We start from the raw sequence: 23816 nt of genomic DNA on the forward strand, positions 1-23816 counted from the left end.
AGCCTAACCAAAACTAAATAGGTGTTCTTTGCTTTGTGTCAATCATTTAAGTTTTGTGATCTCTATGGTAAAAGGATTCCTTAATATTTATCTACACTAGCCCATCTAGTGACCTAAAGTCGAGTAGTACGAGAGTTAGTCCCCACCCCTCTTTACTATTTTTCTGTAACAACTACTATCCTTCATAAAGTGACACGATCTCTATATTAAAAACATATAGTTGGGGCAAATGACTCACTAGTGTAGTGGTATGAAGTATTTACTCAATCAGACAATGTCTTGGGTGTGTATGTGAGTTTAGTATGTTATCGCCTCTCTCAATATAAAATATCTTTTAAAAAAAAACATATAGTTGGGAATATAAATCCAAAATAAAATAAAGTAAAATGGGTATTTAAGGCCCAACAAGTCCACATTCCAATAGAGGATCAAATTTTGGGCTGGACAAAATAACACATGGAATATAACCTAGGGAGGCATGGTCCATGGACAAAGCACACGTGAAGACCACGTGTTATATATCACATAAAGTAAGGCAATTACAAATCTCACTCACAATTTTAGCTGTCCTTACTATACCAGCCAGCGCCCGAGCCCTTCTATTTTTCTCACTTGTATTCCCCCACACACCACCAAGCACGTACGATACACCTCCACAACTCATCTCATAAGCTTTTTTGTATTAAGAAAAAACCACTCAAAGCTTGAAACTTTAAATTTATCAAATTGTTCTAGCATGTTTTTACGTTCCTTTGGGTTTTTTTTTAAACGTTTTTCTTGTCGTATTTCAGTCAAAATGTGTCAGGATTCTCAGGGATGCATAACATGTTTTGAAAACTACTAACTTTTTTCTTCTTCTGATAATTACTTTAAAAATTGATGTTATTGTTATAGTCCAAGTGTGTCCGAAAGGAATGCATTAACGGGTATAGTTGAGTGGAAATGACATTGACTTATATATTAGTTAGTCGTCTTATGTTTGAATTTTATAATATCTTGATAGTGTGTGTGAACCTCCTCTATTCTTTTAGTTTAGGCCAACGTTTGTATTAAAAAATATTTGATGTTATGGTTAGATTATCATGATTAATAAACTCATAACTCTTTTATTTTTTGTGGCAATAACCTTAATCTCTTATTGATTGACTTAACTCTATTGTAATAATTAATTACATGGACAGTTTTTATAACATGACATGACAAAGACTGAATTATACACACAAAAAAGACCAGTACAACATCTACATTGCATTGCAAGAATATGCTCTCAAACAGGAAACAAACAAAAGGTGAAATTAAAGACCACCATGTTTAGATAAAATTACCCCAAAAAAAAAATAAAAATTATCCATATATTTTGGGGCCACTCAATTCTCAACTAGTGCAGTGCGTGTATCTCAGGCTCTGAGCTTTTGCTCTGTAAAATGAAAATCAGTCTCTCCTCTTCCAACTTATAATAATAATAATAATAATTTAAAGCAAAGATTTAGATAAAGCAAACCCCTTTGCCTAAAACACTTGTCCAACCACTCTTTAGAATCAAATCCACAACTTATTACAATAACAACTCATACAGATTCTAAAAACAGAGGAAACGGAGAGAGAGAGAGTACCTGAAGATTTTTAGAGAGAGAGAGAGAGGATGGTTGGGTGTAAAATGAGGTCGGCAGTGAGCCAGTGAAAAGGACAGGGATTGGGTACACTCCTTAAAATGAGTCCTGGGTTTGGTCAAAGGTCTTTCTTGTACTGCGACTGCACAGTGCACTGTCAAAGCGTACAACAAATATGTCGACCTGTTGAGGATAATAATGTCAAGAAAAAAAAAATTTATATATGAGAGAAAGAAAACGTAAACACAAGAAAAGTACAAGAAAAAAAATTAAAGAAAATTAAGTGTGTAATGCATGCAATTATTGTTTCTTAAAAACCAATTAATATGAGACACATCGTGCTTGCACTTACAAAGGCCGGTGGGGGCCCTCTTACCCAAAACTGTTATTTTACTCTGTTTCTCTCCTCCCCCTTTAAATACATGCAAAAAGAAAAAATTGAACCACCAATAGAGGAAGGGGAAAAAAAAAAAAAAAAAGCTTTTTTCGTTTTTCATTCTTCTTTATTTGCCGTTTATAATGCCTTAATTTCCATGAAAGTGGAGGTTTCAATCCGAGCTCTCAAAGCTCTTGTAACATATAGCACTAAACAGTTTGTCTCTTCCAACTAAACTGTGGGAAAAAAATTCTCAATTGGGTTGTGTTTGGGCTTCTGTATCTCATGTGGGCATGTCAGCTAAAGCAAGGTATAGAGAGAGAAAGAGAAGGAGAGGGAGAGAGAGAGAGAGAGAAAGAGATGCTTTTTCCTTTCTCAGTGTAGAGTAATCTTTCAAAAACCAGCCTTTCCAGCAATACCCAGTTGCTATTCAGCCCTCTTTTCGCTTCACCTTCTATAGATTACACCAGCTGTCGCCATCTTGAGGCATATATTTTTTAAACATTTATCTCTTTCTGCATCAGCTTTACTGTTTTTTCTTCGTATTCTCTTCAGTGGCTATTTTTTTATTTTTTATTTATTTGAGAAAAAAATTCAATTTTAATTGTTACTTTACTATTGTTGTTTGTTACGGTTTTGTTTTGGCGAGGTCCTGTTGATAGTGAAACAAGTCTACTTTTTGTCTGCCTCTCTGTGTGATTTATTTTGCAACCTTCATTTCCAAGCTCGTCCGCTTCGTTTTAGATGTGCTCTCTCATGCTCTGCCTCAACCTGGATTAATGGGTTTTCTGCAGTAATGCATCAAGACCCAGCATACCAGATCAAATCAAGGCTGGATAATCAGATTTTGAAGCATTTTTGAGATAGATTCTTCGCCTTTGTCCCTGATCAGTTGAGGTAAGAGTTACTTGGCTCTCCTTCTCTGCTTCTTGTTGTTTTGCTTATCTTTCTTTTCTATTTTTTTGCTCATTTCTGAGTGCTTGTTTTTCCTTTGTTTTGTTTGCATAAGGTCACCATTTGTTTGTTAAAAATCCCGACAGAAAGTTTGGAAAAGTTAATTGAGGTTCTTGGGTTGAAAATGAGAGATTTCCCATCTTGTTTTGGTGAAAATGGGGTTCAAGTTGCTGATTCTTCTTCATCAAATACTAGTAGGACTGCCCAGAATTTGGTTACTTGTGTCTATCAATGCCGGTTACGAGGCAGGTCTTGCTTGATTACTGTAACTTGGAGTAAGAATTTGATGGGTCAAGGGCTTAGTGTTGGGATAGATGATTCGTCAAATCAGTGTCTTTGTAAGGTTGATATTAAGCCCTGGTTGTTCTCCAAGAGAAGAGGGTTCAAGAGTTTGGAAGCTTATTCTAGTAAAATTGACATATATTGGGACCTTTCTTCGGCGAAATTCGGATCCGGGCCTGAACCTTTTGGGGGATATTATGTGGGAGTTGTGGTGGACCGGCAAATGCTTCTCCTTCTTGGAGATATGAGAAAAGAAGCTTTCAAAAAGACTAGTGCCAGCCCTGTGCCTTCTAATGCTGTTTGTGTTGCCAAGAGAGAGCATGTTTTTGGAAAAAGGGGCTTCACCACAAAGGCTCAATTTTCTAATAATGGTCAAGTGCATGATCTTGTCATTGAATGTGATACTCTTGGGGTCAATGACCCGTGCCTCCTGGTCCGCGTAGACAGCAAGCCTGTGATGCAGGTGAAGAGACTACGGTGGAAGTTCCGGGGGAATCATACCATCTTGGTTGATGGGCTTGCAGTTGAAGTTTTCTGGGATGTTCACAACTGGCTCTTTGGTACATCACCCGGAAATGCTGTTTTTATGTTCAAGACATGCCTCTCAGCTGAGAAGCTGTGGGCTAGCCAACCGCTCTCTGATCCAAGTGCGCTGCAGTGGTCATTTTCACAGAGATTTTCAGATAGTAAGTCGCAGGGTCTAGGATTCTCACTGATTCTGTACGCTTGGAAGAATGAATAGAGGAAGTCGGAAGTTCTCCATTGATTGCTAACAGAAAACCTCCAGTGAGTGATGATTTTATCAGCGATGTGATTGAATTACCACAAAAAATGATTATATATGATCATTTGTTATATAATCATTTGTTTTTTCTTAACCTTTTTCTGTTGTTTCTCCTTATGAGGAGCTTGAGCAATCCAAATAGATCAGAGACAGTTTTGTTTTTACTGGTTGTATATCCTTCATACCGTGTTAATTTCATTCTTATTTTTGTCCTTCAGAGAATTCTATGTCAAAATCACTGATGTGCAAATTTCTTATTAGATCGAAATTCATATGCTTGTCCTCGCAATTTTTTTTCCCAAGTTTCTTATTGAGCATGTCAGCTTAGCTGTAATTATGCCCTTAAGTTGGAATGAATGTTAAAGGACCAGGAAAGACATCCTTTTTTTTCTTCTTAAATAGCCATAGATCTGGAAATATAAGCTAGAATAAGATATGATGAAACATGAACTACTATGATACTTGAATAATGTTTTCGTAACTCTACAACCTAATGCTATTGAAGCTTTCGCGTGATATTAAGCAATTCATGCAGGTCTCTACTGCTTTTCTTGTTGAGCTCAAGATTGAAACCTTGCATTATAGAAAACAGAGAAGTAAAAAGAATCTTTGTTCTTGAAAAATATACTTTATTGATGTTGAGATGTTCATAAAGACTACGGTTTCTAGTCAATAGATGGAAAGATGGGTTGTAGAAAGTAAAAGTTGTAAGTAGTTGAAGGAATATGAATAGATGTGTGTAATTTTGATAGAAGCATCCTGCACAACTTCTTCCTGCCTTATGTTTGGGGTGAAAGTTTGAAGCAAAAGTATGTGCTAGGCATCAGTTTGAGGATAGAAGGGGACAAGTCACGACTGATCTTTCTCTTCAAGCCTTGGAAAGAATCTTCTACAGTTGTGGAGCCTAATCGTCCAGCAGCACACGGTGCTTCAATGAATCGGATCTCAAGGATATCAAATGTATACTTTCTACTGTGAGTTTCTGATATCTGTTTTCTCTAATTGTTTGTTTCTGGTGTATGAAATTGCTCCTTATTTCCCCTTTGCTTCTCAAGAGAGTAAATGAGAGAGCATACATCAAGAGAATATAATGGGGTCCATTCATGTCTCGATTTGGAAGAATCTTTGAAAGTGATATTTCATGGTGTTTCTAATGGTCAATTCATGGCTGGTTTGGTGTTGCATGGAAATGTAAAAAATGGTTGGTTGAGATTTACATAGCGTTTTTAAAGTTATTTCTTCATGTTGAAGACTGTGTAGGGTCTTAGTAATTAAGATATTGCTGCAAAGGACTAATGGAAATACAACTTAAACTTATTTGAACCTTTAATTCCTATTTTCTTTGTTCATTTATGGATTCATTTCATTAGTTGAATTGAATGTTTTTTTTTTTTTTTGGTCATATAACTGATTTTTTTAAAATTTTAAATTTTTTAAGTTGGGAGCTTCACTATTATACCCAAAATAGGGGCTGAAATTATTATTGTTTATTTAAAAAAAAAACTACATGGAATGCACTTTAGAAACACATCCAAAACTCATTTACTATGTAAGAAATGAGTGTTGAAGTTTATATAAATTACATTATTGCCACTGATTAACTTAAAAATAGCCCAACACAAAAATATATATATATATATATAAAAAGCCGAAAACAAGCCCAGCCTAGACTTTTTTTTAAAAACCCAAACAATTTATTTTAAAAAAAAAATTGAGAAAACAAGCAGGGGCTCTTCATGTTAATACTATGTCATAGAACTATCTTGTTAATATGTCATATAAGTATATTGTTAATACTCTGTCATAGAAGTACATTGTTAAACAAAAATGAGATCTATAACATAAATAGTAACAAAAGACAAATCAATCATCAAAGCTTAAAATACATTCCTCAAATCATCTTAAATCCGAAGAGAAACACATAATTGAAGTAAAAGATCAAAAATTCCAAGTCCAAACCAATCAACAATGACGACGGCAACGGGGCGAAATCCCTGTCTTCCTCGACAACTGAAGATGATGAGTCATTGTCATTATGCAGTACTCTGGAACAACCAGCGAGGTCCTCGACTGTTGTTTCCACCGAGACGACTTGTTGAGATCAAGGTTCCTTTGATGTCAGTGTAAAATTCCACCATAATCTCAATCTTATACCTTCGTCCACAAATCTACAAGCAAAAACAAAAAGATGAAGAAGAAAGTATAGGAGAATGAACTTGGAGAGATCGAGATGATTCGATTTGGCAAGTTGAGGCTTGGTCCCTTCAAAAAGTGTCAGAGCCAGCAATGGAGAAGAGACATAGACATCCGCACAATCAAAAAGTCCAAAGAAAAAGATGATTTCAAAACAAGAAAAGGAAGAACAAAAATTGAAAATTGAGGTTGAAGATGAATATGAGAGATTGGAGCTCGTGAAATGAGTTCTGATTTGGCTTCAACGCCAGATAACGAGATTAGAATTCCAATTTATGTTGAAAGGGTAATAAAGGTATTTTATCTTATTAATTAAAATTTTTTAAAAAGTACAATTGTCGAGTTTTGGGTTATTTTTGTGTGTTTATAATTTTTAAATAGTATATTATTTCTTTATAAGATTGTCTAAGATTGGGTATATAACTAAATTTGTAAAAAAAAGTTTAGAGGGAGCCATGATTTTGAGGTTTTGCAGAATTGAACCAACCTCATTGGCAGAATTGAATGTTTTGCAGCCGTGAGTTTGAGGTTTAAAACATGAGATGGGTAATAGCAATGCAAGTGTCCTTCCTTATGCATCAATCAACATGCAATGTCAGATCAGTTGGGTCCATGTAGCTGCTTATAGGCATGTGTTAAAAAACAAGTAACTAAACCAAGGTTGGTTCAACTTGGGCTTCTTGCCAGCCACAGCCCTGAAAACGTAGGGTGAACATGGACCCAAAGAGGGAAAGAAAGGATTGCCTTTCATATTTCTGCCAAACTGCCAGAGCATTCCTTCCCCTTGTAGGATCTGAAAGCTACAGCCTCTGAACTGTTTTGCACCAAATTTACAGGCCACTATAATTATTGAATGAAAGGATCCAAAACTAAATTGAAAAATAGAAATGCCAAAGCCGCATGTGCATTCATAGTCCACGGCTGCGTCGCCTACGTGACCGACAAATTCGCGTGAGTGTGATTTCCCCATCTCTGCAAATACGCTTGTGTGTATGTGTTCCTTAACTTTGAGTTGAATTGAATAGCAATAAATTCCGCCAATCACTCCCCTCCCTCTTATTAGGTTTGCTTAAGAAAACTCAACTTGTAAGAACTAGAGACACCAAGTGTTCTAAGAGATGCTAAGCTAAGTACTACCCCCAATTGATGCATATGTATGAGTTTCACGTACGGATGAAGTTTGGATACGGGTCACAACTGAATATACTCCCTCAAAATACGAGGGACTCCAAGTTCGGATACGGATCGCAAATGAACATATTCAAATATTAGTTTTGGCCGAACAAGTCTAATTCAATATTTTTCATATTGACTCACTAAACGAGACCTACTATTTTACATGAGCAATGCTAAGCATACCACATTATGTACCACCTTTCTAATAGAGGTGGAGTCCACAAATACAATGAGCCCCACGTATATTAAAGAGATAGTACACAATATAGTATGACTAACATTTTTTATTTTAAAAACTATAACTTTCTCCTCGGGATTACAGCAAAAATAGATTTCTTACAATTTTTTTTCACAAAATTGGAAGTTAAAATAAAATCTCAATTTTGTATATGATGAATGTCATTTATGTGAGCTATAAACTTTGCAGAAGAATACATCTTTTCAGGTTCAGACCAAAAAAGTTAACTTTGATTGTTAGTAATCTAAAATGTAAAAAGGTTGGCCGTGATTAACGTATAATGGGTCCTCAGTGACACATCAATCATGTGCATTAATTTTTATGAAATGTTTCAATCCATCAGGTGCAGTGATGATGATGCATAATGCCTAAATTTGCTTCCTCATATACCTCACCCTTTTAAATCCTTATTTTTGTAACTATTTGATCTTTATTTAATCCGAGAAAATAAACAAAATTTTCCTTTTTGGCCAAATTATTTGTATGGAATCACCCACAAACCCTATAATTTATTAAACAAATGTAACATGGTTATGTCATTATAATTTCAAGCCAAAATGGCCGCAAAGTTTATTCTAAAAATAAAAACATGGTGACAAAGTTGTATAGCTTTATCCATTCCATTAAAAATAATAATAATAATAGGAATTAAAAGTGAAAATAAAAAATAAAAAGAAACAAAGGGAAGGAGGCAGCTAAGCATGGTCAGTGCTGAGCTGGCGTGCTATGATAGACTAGGTCTGGGATTATTCATTTTCTGCGGCTTCCAGGTGTCAGATAGCTGTAATATGCTTCAGACGAAATTACACAAGAACCCCTGCCATTGCAACGGTCACTTGGATAACCCAAAGCCAACACCAGGTCCAAGACCAGCAATCAAATCATAGACTGAAGGCGACAATTGTCATTTCGCCAAAACAGGAAAACTTGCTGCTTGAGGGGTGCGCCTCATAATTCAGAAATAAAAACAGAGAGAGAAAAGAGAACCCGAAGAAGAAACAAGAAGAAGAGGAAGAAGAAGCAGCAGAGAAGAGCTTCGTTTTGGTGTTCAAGAATCCGCAGTTAGCAACTGAGTCATGGGGGATTCGAGTGACTCAGTCTCCATTGACATTGATATGATACCTTTAGGAGGGAAGGTAAGAAACAATTTATAAGCCCGCTAAGAAAGCAGCACTTGTGTTTTCCTGAGCCTCAACTTGCATTTCTTTCTCTGTCTTTCTATTTTCTTTAATGGGTTTTCGTTTGCATCCTGTTTTTGTTCATGTATGAATCTTTTGCAGGAATGTGTGGTGAACACAAGCAAAGGTTCAGTCTCTGTGTTTGTTTGTGGGGATCAAGGAAAGCCTGCTTTGATAACATACCCCGACGTTGCTCTCAATTGTATGCCTCTATTCTTGTTCTTTTGTTTTTTGCCAATGATTTATTTGGACTTGAAGCTTAATGCATGTTCTTGGGGTAGTTGGAATGGCTATTTTAGTTTTATTCTGATCCCCAATGTATGGAAAAAGGTTGAATTTTCAGTGTCTGGGTGTTATTTGCTTTTGGGTGTTAGATGCTTATGTTCTTATAAACAAAAAACACTTTCAACAGACATGTCCTGTTTCCAAGGCCTCCTCTTTTGCTCAGATGCTGCTTCTTTGCTGCTTCACAACTTTTGCATTTATCACATTGATGCACCCGGCCATGAGGTCCGTTATATGTATCCCATATCTTCAGCCTTGGATATATTTTTTATATTTAAAGTTTGTTAAGAGTTCTTTTCATAACATTTTGGTGATTTTAATAGAGTATTCTACCCCATTTGTTTAAGAGTGTCTGCAGTTGGGAGCTGATGTGATTTCTTCAGATGTCCCCTTGCTTAGCGTGGATGACCTTGCAGACCAGGTGGTCGAAGTGCTTGATTTCTTTGGGTAAGTTATTGATTCCAGCAATCAAACTTCCTTTGCTTTATTATCACATACTGATTATGATTGCTTATATGAGTGTTTTTACTTTTGATTCTTTAGCATATCCTGACAAAAGTTACCATTGGAGAGATACAATCTTGTATTTTGAGAGAATTTAATAAAATGTTCTACCACAGAGAATAGGTTCTAAATGATGATTTTCCACTAGAAGCTGCGATATATGTGTTGAGGGAAAATGTGAAATTTTTTCATTTCAACAATATGCATATGCAATTTTATGTTCTGACTGACGTAATCTAGAGGAGATTATATGTATTTTACTTGCTGTTTTGCTTACCTCTCTTTCTCTCAATTTTCTGTTTCATTTTTTAAACTGAAAATCAGGTTGAAAGAAGTCATGTGCTTGGGTGTAACAGCTGGTGCTTATATCCTTACACTCTTTGCAGTAAGTCATCAATATCCTCTTATCCGTTGGCATATTGTGATATTCTGATTTAGTAATTGTGTCATGTAATTTCCAATGGGCAGATGAAGTATAAAGAACGAGTGCTTGGGTTAGTACTCGTGTCTCCAATCTGCAAAGTACCTTCGTGGACTGAATGGCTTTACAACAAGGTTAAAATTTCCATTACCAAGTTGATATTGTTTGTGTACTTGTTTGTGGTAAAAGTTTTCTACGTGCAGTAAAATTAGATTGACTTATCGACCATCCTGCTTAAGATTTCATGTACTCTAAATTTTCAGGTATTGTTGAACTTGCTATACTTCTATGGTATGTGTGATGTAGTGAAGGAATGCCTTCTGCAGCGTTACTTCAGTGAGGTAGTGCAGTTTACCTTTTTTTATCAGGTCATTTCTGATTTGATATCTGTTATGTACTTATATTCTTCCTATGTAGGAGCTTAGGTCTGCCATACATGCTGAAGAATCAGATATTATACAAGCTTGCCGAAGGGTAAGGAACTTTTAACAATTTGTTGCTTACTCTCTAAAAAGTTCTTATAATGTCAACATTGTAAAATGTACGTGACTGAGCTGCTATTAATTCTTTTCATGACCTGTGAATACAGTTACTGGATGAAAGGCAAAGTTCGAATGTCATGCGATTCCTTCAAGCAATTAATGAGTAAGATCTTTTCACTGCAATAAGCATGTGCTCTGTTGCATATCATTCTAATTTTTATTTTTTTGTATCTGGTTCCCTGTAATGTGTTCTGCCTCAAGTCATTTGCGGTGCAACATGAAATTGACGTACTTTATATGATCTGCACCTAACTAGTACTTGAGTAATTCATATTGAAAATATTACCTGTAATTCTGCTTCAATAATTGAGTGGATTAGAACGAAGAGAGAGCTGCAAGTTTGTAGAAATGATTTGAAGTCTTGCATGTGGGCCTTTCCAAATGTGATAAAATTGCATAGTTTTCTTTCTGCATCCGATGAACTTAATTGAAAGTTTATTTGCAGGAGGCATGACCTTACAGAAGGCTTGAAGAATTTGCAGTGTAAGACACTTATTTTTGTGGGTGACAGTAGTCCATTCCATGCTGAATCTGTGTATATGAATGCCAAAATGAACAGAAGAAGCTGTGCTCTTGTTGAGGTAGGTTCCCCAGTTAATACTTTCACTAATAAATCTTCCCTCCACTTACCTCATCGTTTCCTGTTAAGGGACCCAACATGTGTGGCACATCAGTATTCTACTAAGAAAATGACAATCAAGATGCTTGTTTGACGAGGCATATTTTCTGCCCTTGACAGGTTCAGGCATGTGGCTCACTGGTAACAGAAGAGCACCCATACGCCATGATAACTCCGATTGAGTTCTTCCTCAGGGGTTTTGGCTACTACAGACAACCACATTTTACTTCCTCATCAAGTAATGACTCCAATCCCACCAGCCCCTCGAACCAATCATGCATAGCTCCGGAACTTCTTTCTCCTGAGAGTCTAGGAATCAAGCTCAAACCCATCAAAACCCGGGTAGCTATTAAAATTTGATGGACATATGTGTAAGTAAGGATCTTAAGTTTCAAGACAATTCCATTGTATTGCATGCTGCCAATGTCACAACAGAAGAAGGGGATTGGAAAGCTTTGCATGTATATGGCTGTATCAGATAGTAGGAAATTCTTTGAATGTAGTGGTGGGGAGGATAGGTTTGGAGTATAAGCTTTTGTCTATACGGGGTTGGATTAGATAGCTAAACTAGGAAAATGTTGTAGTTGGGTAGAAAATTATTTGAGATTTGTTCTATAACGCATTCATATGTACACATTTTCAACTGTTTCAATTTTGTAAGAAGCTGACCACAGATCCTACAGGTCTGGATCATTTTTGCCGATATTAATTTTGGTTGTTTTAAATTATATTTTGTCAAATGTCAAAGTTTTTTAATTACTGGGAGATGCTCTTTCTGCTATCACTCAGGTGGAATCTGACTTGAAGGGGTTGTCTGTTGAGGCCTATGGTTATTTCTGTTTAGATGTGTTGGGCTTAGCCCCCCACTTTACTCAAAAAAATATAAAATAAAAATTGAAAGGGTTTTGTGACTAATAACTAAACATATGCGACACATTACACGCGTTATAATCCAAAGCTTGTAAATTGTTCACTAAGCTCAACAACAATTAATACATCTATACTTCTTTTTTTTCATCATTCTATATATATCATCGATTTTGAGACTAATTAAACGTAGATCTTTCTCGGTAAAATTTTAACTTTCCCTATTGCGCTTCAAGGCTTTTCATCTTGATACATCATCTCCTCCTCCTCCGTTGTCGTCTTCTTCGTCTTCATCATGAAGAACAAATGTACGCAAACCTCTTGGACATTTACTGTTTTCCTTCTTCTGATGTTTTACAGATTCAACTTTGCCAGATTTTGATGTCTGCAACTGATTAAGATTTTTATGATGTTCTTTTTGGTGACTTCGCATGTCACAGTTGATAGCTTTTGTCAACGCACTATAGAGGCCAAAGTCAACAGGTTTGACCGCGTTAACATTATGGCGTTCATCAGAGGACAGGAAAGTGTAGTCTCTTGAGTACCTCAGCTGCCTAATCTTCTCTTGAAACTTTTCAGGGCTAAGGCCTAGGTTTTCAATGAAGGAGACGAGAGATTTCATCTTCGTATAATCATACCGACGTTTGCTTCTCGGTCTTGTAGGCACCCGCAGGACTTTCGTGACTTGCTTCTGGTTAGTACTGTGGTGCTTACACAAGTTTATGGTGATGTTTATCGTCATGGGATGATCAAATTCAGGTGTGTTGGACAAGGAAATCACTGAAGAGCTATCTAGGAAGTGGTAATTGACTTCTTAATGCAATGTGCTTTCCACCGATCAACATATATGGAAATCAGACTAGTCTCCTTACCAACTTAGGAAATCCAAAAGAAAAAGTAGAAAACAAATTTGGGTTTCCTAATTTAGTTTGGATTAGCTTTCCGCAGTTAAAAAAAGAGAAGGTTTCCCAAAATCTGGCAATTACTTGTGGGCCACGGTAAAATATAATTGGGCTTTTCGTTCTTGTGCTATAGTAATTGGGCCGTCTTTTACTTTCGAGCCTATTAAGAACCGACATGTCGTGTTGATGAACGAAACCTCAAAGACAACGTCGTCTAAATTTGTTGTCAGTGGTCAAGGGCGGTCCCCACAGGGAAAAATTAAAGAAGAGAAATCCCTCTCTTCCCGCCTTGCCGCCCCCTCCCAAGTCCCTCCAATATTTTCACTCACTCTCTTTCTTTCTGCCTTACTTTCAAAATTGTAGAGAGAGAAAGAGAGATGTGATGATTTGCTGAAGTTTTATGCTGTGGGCATGGACACTCCTCTGAAGAATCAGACAACCACCCCCACCACTCCTCTTCCTTCTAAATATGAGGTTTGTTTTCTTTAAACAAGGCAAACCGAGTTTCATTTTCAATTGTTGTGAGTTCAAAAAAAAAAAAAAAAATTTATGATTTATGATTTTTCGGGTTTTATGGGTTCTGGTTTAGCTTCAGGTTCAGTTTATTTGGTTGTTTTTTGGTCACAAATGGGGGCTTGAATTTGAGAATCTGGGTTTGCTTCAATTTGTGTTTTTAGTATGTTTGTGCCTACGCTTTATTGTCTGTTGCCACTGTGCATAAATGGGTTTGTTCTGATCTGCAACAATTTTGAGGATATTTGTATCTCCCTTTGTGATTTTTAGTTCAATTATTTAAAATTTGTTACGTTTGCGAGGCCATACAGTGAGAATGACTGCTTCTCAACATGCAGGATTCCCCCGTCTTCAACTACATTAGCAATCTTTCTCCAATTGAGCCAGTCAAGTCCAGAGGAAATGATCACACCTTCAACTCGCTAACTTTTGCATCTCTTCCATCTATTTTTACTTCGCCACAGAATGTTTCCCTCGGTGAAACTAGATTCTCACTCAGAAGGTATAATTGATCATCTCTTCCTGCTTTGATGAATTGAATTTTGAAAAAAAAAAACATTTTGGTTGTTAGTTTTACACAAGTGTTTTATGTCCTGTTAATGTTGTCAGGCATCACTCCTCTGAGGCATCAAATCCGGAATCATTCCAGACTTCAAACCCAAGTGATAAACTTGAAAGTGTCCCAGTTGCTGTTGAACAATCTTATTGTGGCACTAAGCAACCAGAATGCTTTACACCTGGAAATTCAGGTACAGAGGTTACCAATGCAATACCAGCTGAGAATTTGGAACTAGCAATTGAGTTGTCAAATACCTTGAAGTATAGTTCTGGTAGCCCAGATAGAAATGTGCCTTGTGATGCCACAGATACTGTGCTGGAGACAGCTGCCACACCGGCATCACTTGTTCAGTCCGTTGTACATCATTCAGAAGAAAGGCACTCTTCATTTGAAAGGGAAACACATTTGCGCAGAATTTGTGGAATGGAGCGTGAGAAAGAAGCAGCTGCAGTTGATTGGACGAGGTTGATTTCTGATGCTTCTGATCTGTTAAATTTTGATTCAACAACCATTGAAGAGAGTTCTGACGGGGAAGATTCTAAAACAGTAGATCCTGGGGCAATCTGTTTTATATCAAACATCCTACAAGATAATCACGATGATATGGAGGTGATGGAATCTGGTCCTATTGATTCTAGTGAACACTACGAATTGGGAAAGTTCAGTAATCAATCAGAAGGTATGGGGGACTTGAAGGAAACAGATGAAGCACCAGCAATACTTTCTAGAAATTTGCTGGATAAGTTAAATGTGGATGACAAGTGCCCAAAGTGTATCCATTCTAGCTGCAAGGTAATATACTGGTTTGACTAATATTTTTGTAGAGGTTAATGACTCAATGGTTCCGATGACTTTCATTTCATGTCTTGGCATTCCCTACTTCTCTATTTTTTATGAATTTTTCCTCTCTCTCTCTCTCTCTCTCTCTCTCTCTCTCTCTCACACACACACACACACACACATGCTCACAGAGTCTCAAGTACATACATTTTGATTTTATAATAATGCAACAATTTTGTTTAACCATGTTCAGCATAGTTCTCAGTCGTACGCAATAAGCAGGAGGTGTTTGGATTTTGAAAGGGCAGAAACTCACAAAAGGAAATCAATATGTGATACTAGTGGCAGTTATTCAGTCCCATTACAGTCCAATTGTGAAGTCACCCTTGTAGAAAAAAAGTTGATTCGAACTACAGCGGGTTGTGATTATTCATCTTCTAGGTTACCTGGTATTGGTTTGCACTTGAATGCTCTTGCAACTACTAGTGAAAGTAACTTAAGTAAAGTTGTAAACCATGAATCTCAGGCTTCTGAGAGTCAAGTAACAGAGACTCCGAACTCCAAGATATCTAGTACTTGTTTGACTCCCAGTGAGGTTTCTCGTGATGAATCATGCAAAAGTGAAGTTCATATTGCAGAAACTCCTCCCGAAGCATGTGCACCAGTTGGTGTAGAATCTGACCATAGTAGTCCTGAGAATAAAAGGCATGTGCAGAAGATTCTATTGACTACCATATTCTTTTTTACCTCACCATTTGAAATCTATTGTTTTAACGTTTGATACCTTGCAGGCTTAAGTCACAACATGTAGGAGAAAGCTTGGCCTGCAAGCGCTGTAACTGTAAGAGGTCAAAATGCCTAAAACTGTGAGTTTTTTTTTTTGGCACCTGCCTATTATTGCTCGTACTTTATCTCTAAAAATGTGAGTTTATTGCATTAAATCGACTGATTAGTATTTTAGCATTTTCTTTCTTCTCCATTCTTCTCTTAGTCTGACCTCCTATGTTCACTGACGCAGTTACTGTGACTGTTTTGCTGCTGGTCTCTACTGTATTGAGCCTTGTTCATGTCAAGAATGCTTCAACAAGCCTATTTACGAAAATATTGTTGTAGAGGCTCGCAGACTGATTGAATCTCGCAACCCAATTGCATTTGCTCCCAAAGTGATTGGTAGCATCAATGCTACTCCACAATTTGGGGTTAGAAATTACGACTGACATTATACGTTCTGACATGACAATAAGTCATTGAAACATCAGATTTAGGAGGCACCACTGCATTGCAATCCAAGTTTTGATTGGAGATATCATTTATCACAAAAGCCATAGTGAGGATTGCGTTGTGGTGGTCGGATGCCATGATTTATCTGATACTATTTTCTTATGAAAATTTCCATTGTGCTATAAATTATAACCTTGTAGACTCACAATTTTCCCCATGCAGGAGGAAACTAACTCCACCCCAACTTCAGCTAGGCATAAAAGGGGATGCAATTGTAGAAAATCAGTTTGCTTGAAAAAATACTGTGAATGCTTCCAGGTACCAACTTTTAGTCTGTTTAGTATGAATGTAACGCTCTTCTAAATCTCTTTAATATTTTGATATATATCTACCAACTGATATGGGCCCTTTAATTTGTTTATCAAGGGTGGTGCTGGATGCTCCATTCTCTGCCGATGCATAGGGTGTAAAAACACTTTTGGTCGGAAAGATGGTGAGCAAACATGATTTATATGATGGATCTCATAGCTAAAAGAAAGCTACTTGCCTTACCCTGTATATGTGCTTCCATATGTAGTGCAAGTAAACGGAAAAAAAACAAAGAGTAGTCATACGAAATTTAACATATTATTTTATGTTTCTAATAGGATCTACAAATTTTTTTACTTTCAATTTATTCTTCTTCTTTATCAAATAGAAGCTGAAGAAAGTGAAATTGAAGAACACAAATCACGAGTTCGGAAAAAGGATGCAACAGACGTCAGCTTAGGGAGAGTGAAGGATCAAGATCTCCCAATGACACTTCCTGGGATTTGCAGGTTTTTAATCGACTGATTTGTTAGATTGATGGACTGTATGTAACTTCATGTTATAAATGTTTGAAGGTTATTTTGTTTTGCAGACCCTCAGGCCAACTCACAGCCAGTTTTAGTGGGAAACCGAAAATATTTTCTCTACATTCTGTTCTGTCATCTCCTCAGCCTGAAAAGCATCTTCAGGTAATTCCGGAAGAGGGAACTCTTGAGGCATTGGATAATAGCTGCTCACAACCCAGTGGTGTGAAGTCAACCTCTCCAAACTCAAAAAGGGTTTCACCTCCTCACAGCAGCAGCGAGTTCGGGTCAGCTGCTTGGAGGGGCGGCAGGAAGTTAGTTCTGAGATCCATTCCACCATTCCCAACTCTCGCATCACCACGGAAGTATTGAGGCCTGTCTATTCTTTGCTGCATTGTTGTGATACAAATTTTATCACAGATGTGGCTTTTTGCAATTTTTATCTTTTCTTATGATAGAGTTGTTGCCCAAAAAACACCAAGGATTCGAGTTTACCTTAATGTCTTCTATTCAATGTTATGGGATGTGTAGTTACTGTTGCTTCTTTGCATAGTCTTTTAATCAACTGGAAAATATGCTAAGATAATATCAAATTGCCGGAGCAGCACAGACGCATCCTTGCTGGTAGCGAGAATTATTGCTAGAACAGAAATAAAAAGAACTTCAAGAACTTGGTTTATGAATGGGTTCGATTTGAAACGGTAATCCGCCTGAAGCTAATAAGGCTGTAGCATCTGTTCAATTGGTTTTTTTTTTTTTTTTTTTTTGGGGTAAATGGTAAATGAAAATTTTATAACTGCTACAACCTTTGGCTTATGTAAAAAGAAAAAACCACATACATGACTTTAGCAAATAGCGAACATTAATTCCCAAAATGCAATGCAGACTCTCCTCAATGGCGTTAAAAAGCAAGGCAATTTTCCTACAATATTCAATGGGCCGGCTGGGTAAACATTCGGATAGTAGAAAATAAAACAAGTAGTGCAAAACCTCAGCAGCTGTATTCGAAAGAATCAGGCGTTGAAAAGGATGACCATATGTCGCAGACAATACAAAAATTTTCTAAAAAAATTACTAAAGCATCTTTCATGTGATAATCGAACATCAACTGCTAGACAATGTTCAAATACACTCTCAAGGATGCACTAACTCTGCATCTGTCTGAAAAGACAAACAAAACTCCCCTAAAAGTAAAGCAAATGATGGCTTAATAAAGCACAGCTAGCTTCATGCTCCGACAACTTCGGTCTCTCCCTCAGGCGCTGTTTCTTCAGCTGATCTGTCCACCTTCACACCGACGTCCTCTTTTCCGCCATGAACCTAGTGACAACAGAACAGAAAAACTTCAGAAACCCATTGATCATTGCTAAATAGCACACTCATCTACGCATGTTCATAAACCACAACAAGACATAGAATCTAATTACACAAAGAAACATGAAACTGAAACTGGAGAGGAAACCTGCATGATACACATACCTCCATCAATTTGGGAAGATCAAATTTGGGAGCTTTCAAGATCTTGACTTTTCGAATGAAAACATTCTGCAGTGGGTAGATGCTGGATGTTGCCTTTTCAATTTCCCTGCCAATACTCTCAGGAATAAATTTTGCCACCAAGTCCTTCAGATCACAGGATGCAGCCTGGTTTATCATGATTTCCCTCATCTTGCGTCGAATCTAACAAGAGCAAGAGACCAAAAATAAAGCAACCCAACATTACCACTTGGAATCAGATAATAAACAACATGGAAGAGAGAATGAAACGTTAAAACGAACCTGACGAATCTGACTGGATTGGGCATAACAGGTTCGCTTGACCTGGTTTGTACGCCTCTTGGTAAATGCAATGCAAAACATCCTAAGGGTGTAGTTATCAGTAGTCTTTACATCCACATGAGCCTCAATCAGTGTCTGCCACTTCCTCACTAACGACCTCAGCTTGTCAGTGGTGAAATCCATTCCCTGGAAATAGAGAAAAGACAAAAATATACTTCAATGTTCACAACTCAAACAAAAATACACCATATCTACTAAAGAAAATTTAATAGCAGTTATGCAGTACCATACCCAGAAGTTAGTGAGTACGTTCCTCCCTTGCACATCCTCCGCTCTTAGCCGGATCTTCCTGTAAGCATGCTCCTCATCCTTCTGGAGATCAGCCAGAGAAACCTCAAACACTCGATGCTTGAGTCCTTCAGAAGCAATCTGTTTGATAATGATGAAAACAAACCATCAGAATTCAATAAAAGCAACAAATCAGATATTAATCAGTGCAGGTGCACAATGATTAAAGCAAAACAAATACATGGCTTCCTAATTCCCTGATCTAAATCAAACTGCTCTACAGGGGATGTTAGATAATAAAAAAACCATAAAATGTAACCCAATACATAGATACATATAAAATTATATCCATACATATGCACAGAGAGAGAGAGAGAGAGAGAGAGTGAGTGAGTGAGACCTTAGTGCCCTGAGTTCTGGAGACAAGGGTTTTGCCAATCTGCCTTTCTGTGAAGAGAGAAGGAGCCTTGATATCATACCAGTCCTTCTTGGCAAATGGGTCAGCTCTGCATCATATGATTCTATAATGTCAACCTCCAAATATGATTCTTACAAAAATTCAACTAGATTTTTTTATAATTAACAATATAATACAGACACATTTTACATATATGAAATAAGACCAAACAAAACCAGGGGCTTGTGAATTCAACTTACGCCTTCTTCTTCCCACCCTTCTTACCCTTCGAAATCCTCTTGTTCTTACTGCAAATTCATCACAATTTGAGTCAAATGAGAACCAACAAAAAATTTACAGGTATATAAATGCGCATGTAAGTATTTAGAGAGAGAAAGATAGAGAGAAGGAGGGAGATGTACCCGACGGCCATGTTGTGAGAGAAGAGGTGGCTAGGGCTCAGGTACGCGACCAAGAGGCAATGACGACGATAGATGAGCTAGAGAACAAACCCTAGTTTTAGACGGTGGGGTTATATTGTCTTTCTCAGCTTGTATTGCCACTACTCAATGCGATTATTTACGAAAATGGCATGATTAAAATTAAAAGTTTTTTAATTGTTGTTTTTGGAAATTACGCATCTTTTGTTTTTGGTTCTGATGGAAAAATATCTTTTATATTATTTAGGGTTATACTCTTTTCTTTTTTCTATAGCTTGGGTTTTATACATTTTCCATATTCTCTTCTAAATTTCTTCCTCCAAAAATAAAAAGGATAAATATATCACACGTTTATTCTCCCTCTTATCTGGACACTTTCTTTCGATTTATTTAGTCATTATACAAACTAAATATGATTTTAATAAAGTTAATAAAAAACAAATTATTAATTATTAATATTGCCTGTAAACTGAAAAGTGAAAATTGGCTGAGGAAAGGAAAGGATAGGAAAGAATAGCATCAATGTCCTCCTAATATAATAGTTTCATTGCATCAGTAGAAAAAAAGAAATGGAAAATAGAAGATTAAACCCACAAAAGAGAGTCGGGAGGAGCAAATCTGAAAGTAATTGTGAAAGGAAATGGTGGTTCACTACTCACTCAAACATTCCTAGTTAGCCACTGTGGCACTGGCATCCTAAAGAATACATCACGTCCTCTTATTAAGGACTTGTGAAAAAAGACACAAACCAAGAAGAAAGGCAAAAAATCATTTAACATAACTATGATATTGCTATCGGAGTCGGGGCAATTATACGAAGATTCTTCAAAGACAGAGGAGTTATGATGAAACTTTCAAGGTTTTTAAGGCAGTAGTAAGCAGGGAAAGTTTGTCGGGAGCTCTCTGCTTGTAGTCTTTCTCCAAGGCTGTTGCTGCCAGTGATTGTAGCTCTGAGCTCTCCTTGTCTTCCTTGTTCCTTCCTTTTGCAAGCTGTCCAATGGCAGAAGTGCACTGGAAGAAGGCAGGAGTTAAACACACTTTCTTTCAGTAATTCAAGTTGGTCACAAGATGGATAAAAGAAAGGGCTCAGACAGAACAATTTGAATAATGAAATTAAATAGCAGGTGTCTAATTTCAGAATCAAACGAATGCACCAAAAATAACTCAGATGGGAAAACAGGAAGTAATAGACAACTCTAAGCTCCAGCAGGATCAGCAATGGTCTAAAACTTGAATTACTCCAATATATGTGTGTGTATCTCTGAATCAATGCACCTCAAGAGGGAGAGAGCGCTCACCAAGTTAATACCAAAAAGTGCTCTGATATTCTTGCCCCCAGTCAAGTCTATAACGGATGCGTAGTATTTTTTTGCTGTCTGAAGGTTTTCTAGTCCACCAAGTGTGTAAAGCACCTGTTAACCACAGAGAGCACAATATCAGACATTTATTCGCTTTTTAATGGGGTTCTTTAGTGCTGTTAAAGCATGTAATCATGACCACATGTTGAATATGCAATGCTACATTACTTCTTTCTCAGAGGACTCACATTTTGTCATTTCCAAATAGTACGGAAACAAAAGATCAACCATCAAGGTTGTTCATTGCAAGTTAGATACTAGGTGTTCATATTTGGAGTTCATACACAAAATCAATTCTCTCATTGGCCCTCTATTTTAGGATATCCTATCCTAACTCTGACTCTAGCTTGACTCCAGTACGTAATTTTTTCAGTTTAATGGCTAACTTTATAAAAAAAAGAAGCTGGTCTTGACTCTAGCTGAAATTCACTGTTAACAAGGGAGGCTGGTATAGTATAACAGTAATTTGGGAGATGATATAAGAAGATTTAGGTAACTTTTTACACCCTTCAACAAGAGGGTACAAGGAGCTTTTCTTTAATCACAATTATTCTTTAGCCGTGAAAACCAACAAAGAAAAAGTTCATGTAAAAAAAAAGGAATTATTGGACAGTAAGGGGAAAAAAAGGTTACATACATCAGCATATGCTAAATGGTGAAGTGGAACAGTAGGTTGAGATAATATCAGCTCCTCATAGCAGAACGCAGCTTGCTTGTACCTAGTTTACAGAGAGACATAACTTATCAATTGACAACAAAGCATAGGCAATTTGAAGCCACTAAATTTTGATAGGTCTGCCAGAAACATACATCTGCAAGGAAACATATATTTCAGCCAGCTCTCTCCAAGCATCATGATCAGCCATAAATCTGCCAAAAGAGGGAAAAGACAACTTAGCAACTTTTTTCTTGCAGACATAAAATCATTTTCTTTCTTGCAGACATAAAATCATTTTCTTTCACGGAATTTAACATATGCCTCACATTTCCAAATACTTATTAAGCCACTCAATGGCTCCTGAAATATTTCCTTGTGCCTTCGCCATAGCTACTCTTCTCTTATGTATTACCTGCATAAGAAAAATAAATAATCATTTTCCTTTATCTTTCCTCAGAAAAGAAGTTATTTTTCTCATATAAAAGAGAAATAAACGTATCCATCTTTGCACGAAGAATTTATATATGATTTACTTGATCGAGTGGATTTTCCTCCAAAAAGCTCGAGTAAGCCTTCTCTGCCTCTGCCCAAGCTCCCTTCGCCTCAAGCAACATAGCCTCTAGCCTGCCTGTGATTTATGCCAAAGAAAATAGCTAAGCCACCACATAGCAACAGCCAACAACATTAATTTCCACTCCAGTTAGCCAAATATTTTTCCTATAAAAAAGGTACCAAATATCTTGATACCACTACAGGATGTGATATCAGACTTCAAAATCAGTTATTTCCTCTTACCAACTCTTTTACTCTCTGGAAATGACTTCCGTAAAAGCCTAATGCAGTCCTGCAAAAGTTTAAGTAGGGCAGGCATAAGATAACATACTTAACTTTTCCATAATTTGCAGAATATACTCAATATAGCACGAGCACTACAACTAATTTAAAAGGAAAGAAAAAGCACATTTGCCTGACACAGATATGCAACTCTCAAATAAAGAGTAGGTTATACCAAAACCAATATTTGACCCCCTTCTAAGCAGGGAAGCCTAAAGTTGCAAGGCCAAAAATTAAAGCTATGCAATTATAAAAGTATAGGCCAAAGCAAATATTATACCTTTGCAACATCAAGACATTGGCAGTCCATGGCTGCAATTGCAACTTGCTCATATAAAGTCCATTCTACATCGAAAAATACAAAGTGATTGTTAGTCAGACATCAAAAGCTCTCCCAAATAAAGAGGAACTTTAAATTGGAGGATGCATATAACCAAGGACATGCCTTGTTTACACTGAGTTCATATTAAGCTTCTATGACAGAATAGACTGCAAAGTAACTACAGCCCCATTAATATAAATTCAAACACATCAAACTGCACAGAGCTCAGCCTGTTTCATCATTAAGTAATTCCATCCAATCCATGCTCAATTCAAATCAAGCTATCATGATCAAACAAACGCAAAACAACAAAAACCTAATTGACTTAACACAGAATCAACCCGCCAAATTGCAGAGAACCCAAAACCTTCACCATATTAAGCAATTCCAATCCGTCCTCAATTCAAACCAATCTGATAAAAACACACAATCCCAGATGGAATTACCAACAACCGAAGCTCAAAACTCACCGTCCGGGCCAAGACTTGATCGTTTTTTGATGTCGTTCAAGATCGACAAGCCATGCTTTAGCACCTTCTCGGAACGCCGGACCTTGAGCTTTCTGACCAGGCAGAGGTACTCCCAAGCCCCTCCTCCTCCATTATCGACCTGGTTCTCGAGCCTGTTCAACTGGGTCTCCTCTGTTTTGCTCACCATCTTCGCCAATTCGACAAGCAAAGCCTCCTGTTTCTCTCTCTAGCCGGCTTTTGGATCTGTGATTGGAAGAGAGAGGGAGTTTACTCAGAACGCACTTTCTCAGGAGTTTGCACTTGTCTCTTTCTCTCCTACTCTATGCAGGCTCACTCTCGCTGGGTCAGGGCACAATCGTAACTTCGTACAATTTACTATTTTTTATTTTCGCATAAAATAAAAAACTCAAGGTTTCGCGGTAATACGGTGCGT

General features: G+C 37.1%; 5 protein-coding genes across 7 annotated transcripts; 3 read left to right on the plus strand and 2 right to left on the minus strand.

The window, feature by feature from the left end:
• Positions 1–2055: 2055 nt before the first annotated feature.
• On the plus strand, positions 2056–4295 carry LOC117632517. 2 transcript variants are annotated; one of them, XM_034366015.1, is made up of 3 exons: positions 2056–2296; positions 2781–2883; positions 2996–4295. In XM_034366015.1, exon 3 carries the CDS (start codon positions 3065–3067, stop codon positions 3962–3964), a length of 900 nt encoding a protein of 299 aa, XP_034221906.1. In that variant the 5' UTR covers positions 2056–2296; positions 2781–2883; positions 2996–3064; the 3' UTR covers positions 3965–4295. The 2 variants fall into 2 exon arrangements, with proteins under 2 accessions (XP_034221906.1, XP_034221904.1); XM_034366013.1 differs by having other exon boundaries at positions 2056–2883.
• A 4214-nt stretch (positions 4296–8509) lies between these two features.
• Positions 8510–11871, plus strand: LOC117631099 (protein NDL2-like). Its single transcript, XM_034364049.1, has 11 exons — positions 8510–8749; positions 8894–8993; positions 9204–9301; positions 9435–9523; positions 9905–9965; positions 10049–10135; positions 10265–10342; positions 10419–10475; positions 10591–10646; positions 10989–11124; positions 11283–11871. The coding sequence occupies exons 1-11, from the start codon at positions 8690–8692 to the stop codon at positions 11520–11522; spliced, it is 1062 nt and encodes a 353-aa protein (XP_034219940.1). The 5' UTR covers positions 8510–8689; the 3' UTR covers positions 11523–11871.
• Positions 11872–13237: 1366 nt separating this feature from the next.
• LOC117631669 (protein tesmin/TSO1-like CXC 2) lies at positions 13238–17383 on the plus strand. Of its 2 annotated transcripts, none has more exons than XM_034364944.1 (10): positions 13238–13405; positions 13783–13946; positions 14054–14795; positions 15037–15488; positions 15575–15649; positions 15802–15982; positions 16227–16322; positions 16431–16497; positions 16702–16822; positions 16906–17383. In XM_034364944.1, the coding sequence occupies exons 1-10, from the start codon at positions 13343–13345 to the stop codon at positions 17207–17209; spliced, it is 2265 nt and encodes a 754-aa protein (XP_034220835.1). In that variant the 5' UTR covers positions 13238–13342; the 3' UTR covers positions 17210–17383. The 2 variants fall into 2 exon arrangements, with proteins under 2 accessions (XP_034220835.1, XP_034220837.1); XM_034364946.1 differs by having other exon boundaries at positions 15049–15488.
• A 424-nt stretch (positions 17384–17807) lies between these two features.
• LOC117632738 (40S ribosomal protein S3a-2) lies at positions 17808–19856 on the minus strand. Its single transcript, XM_034366300.1, has 7 exons — positions 19724–19856; positions 19562–19609; positions 19305–19410; positions 18908–19045; positions 18617–18802; positions 18317–18517; positions 17808–18157 (listed from the first exon to the last, which is right to left on the minus strand). The coding sequence occupies exons 1-7, from the start codon at positions 19732–19734 to the stop codon at positions 18065–18067; spliced, it is 783 nt and encodes a 260-aa protein (XP_034222191.1). The 5' UTR covers positions 19735–19856; the 3' UTR covers positions 17808–18064.
• A 399-nt stretch (positions 19857–20255) lies between these two features.
• On the minus strand, positions 20256–23813 carry LOC117630103 (ER membrane protein complex subunit 2). Its single transcript, XM_034362844.1, has 9 exons — positions 23384–23813; positions 22872–22936; positions 22553–22601; positions 22291–22385; positions 22084–22169; positions 21910–21969; positions 21737–21818; positions 21040–21153; positions 20256–20752 (listed from the first exon to the last, which is right to left on the minus strand). The coding sequence occupies exons 1-9, from the start codon at positions 23568–23570 to the stop codon at positions 20582–20584; spliced, it is 909 nt and encodes a 302-aa protein (XP_034218735.1). The 5' UTR covers positions 23571–23813; the 3' UTR covers positions 20256–20581.
• Positions 23814–23816: the final 3 nt, after the last annotated feature.

The sequence above is a fragment of the Prunus dulcis genome, chromosome 6 (genome assembly GCF_902201215.1).
Source record: "Prunus dulcis chromosome 6, ALMONDv2, whole genome shotgun sequence".
Classification (NCBI taxonomy): Eukaryota; Viridiplantae; Streptophyta; class Magnoliopsida; order Rosales; family Rosaceae; genus Prunus; species Prunus dulcis.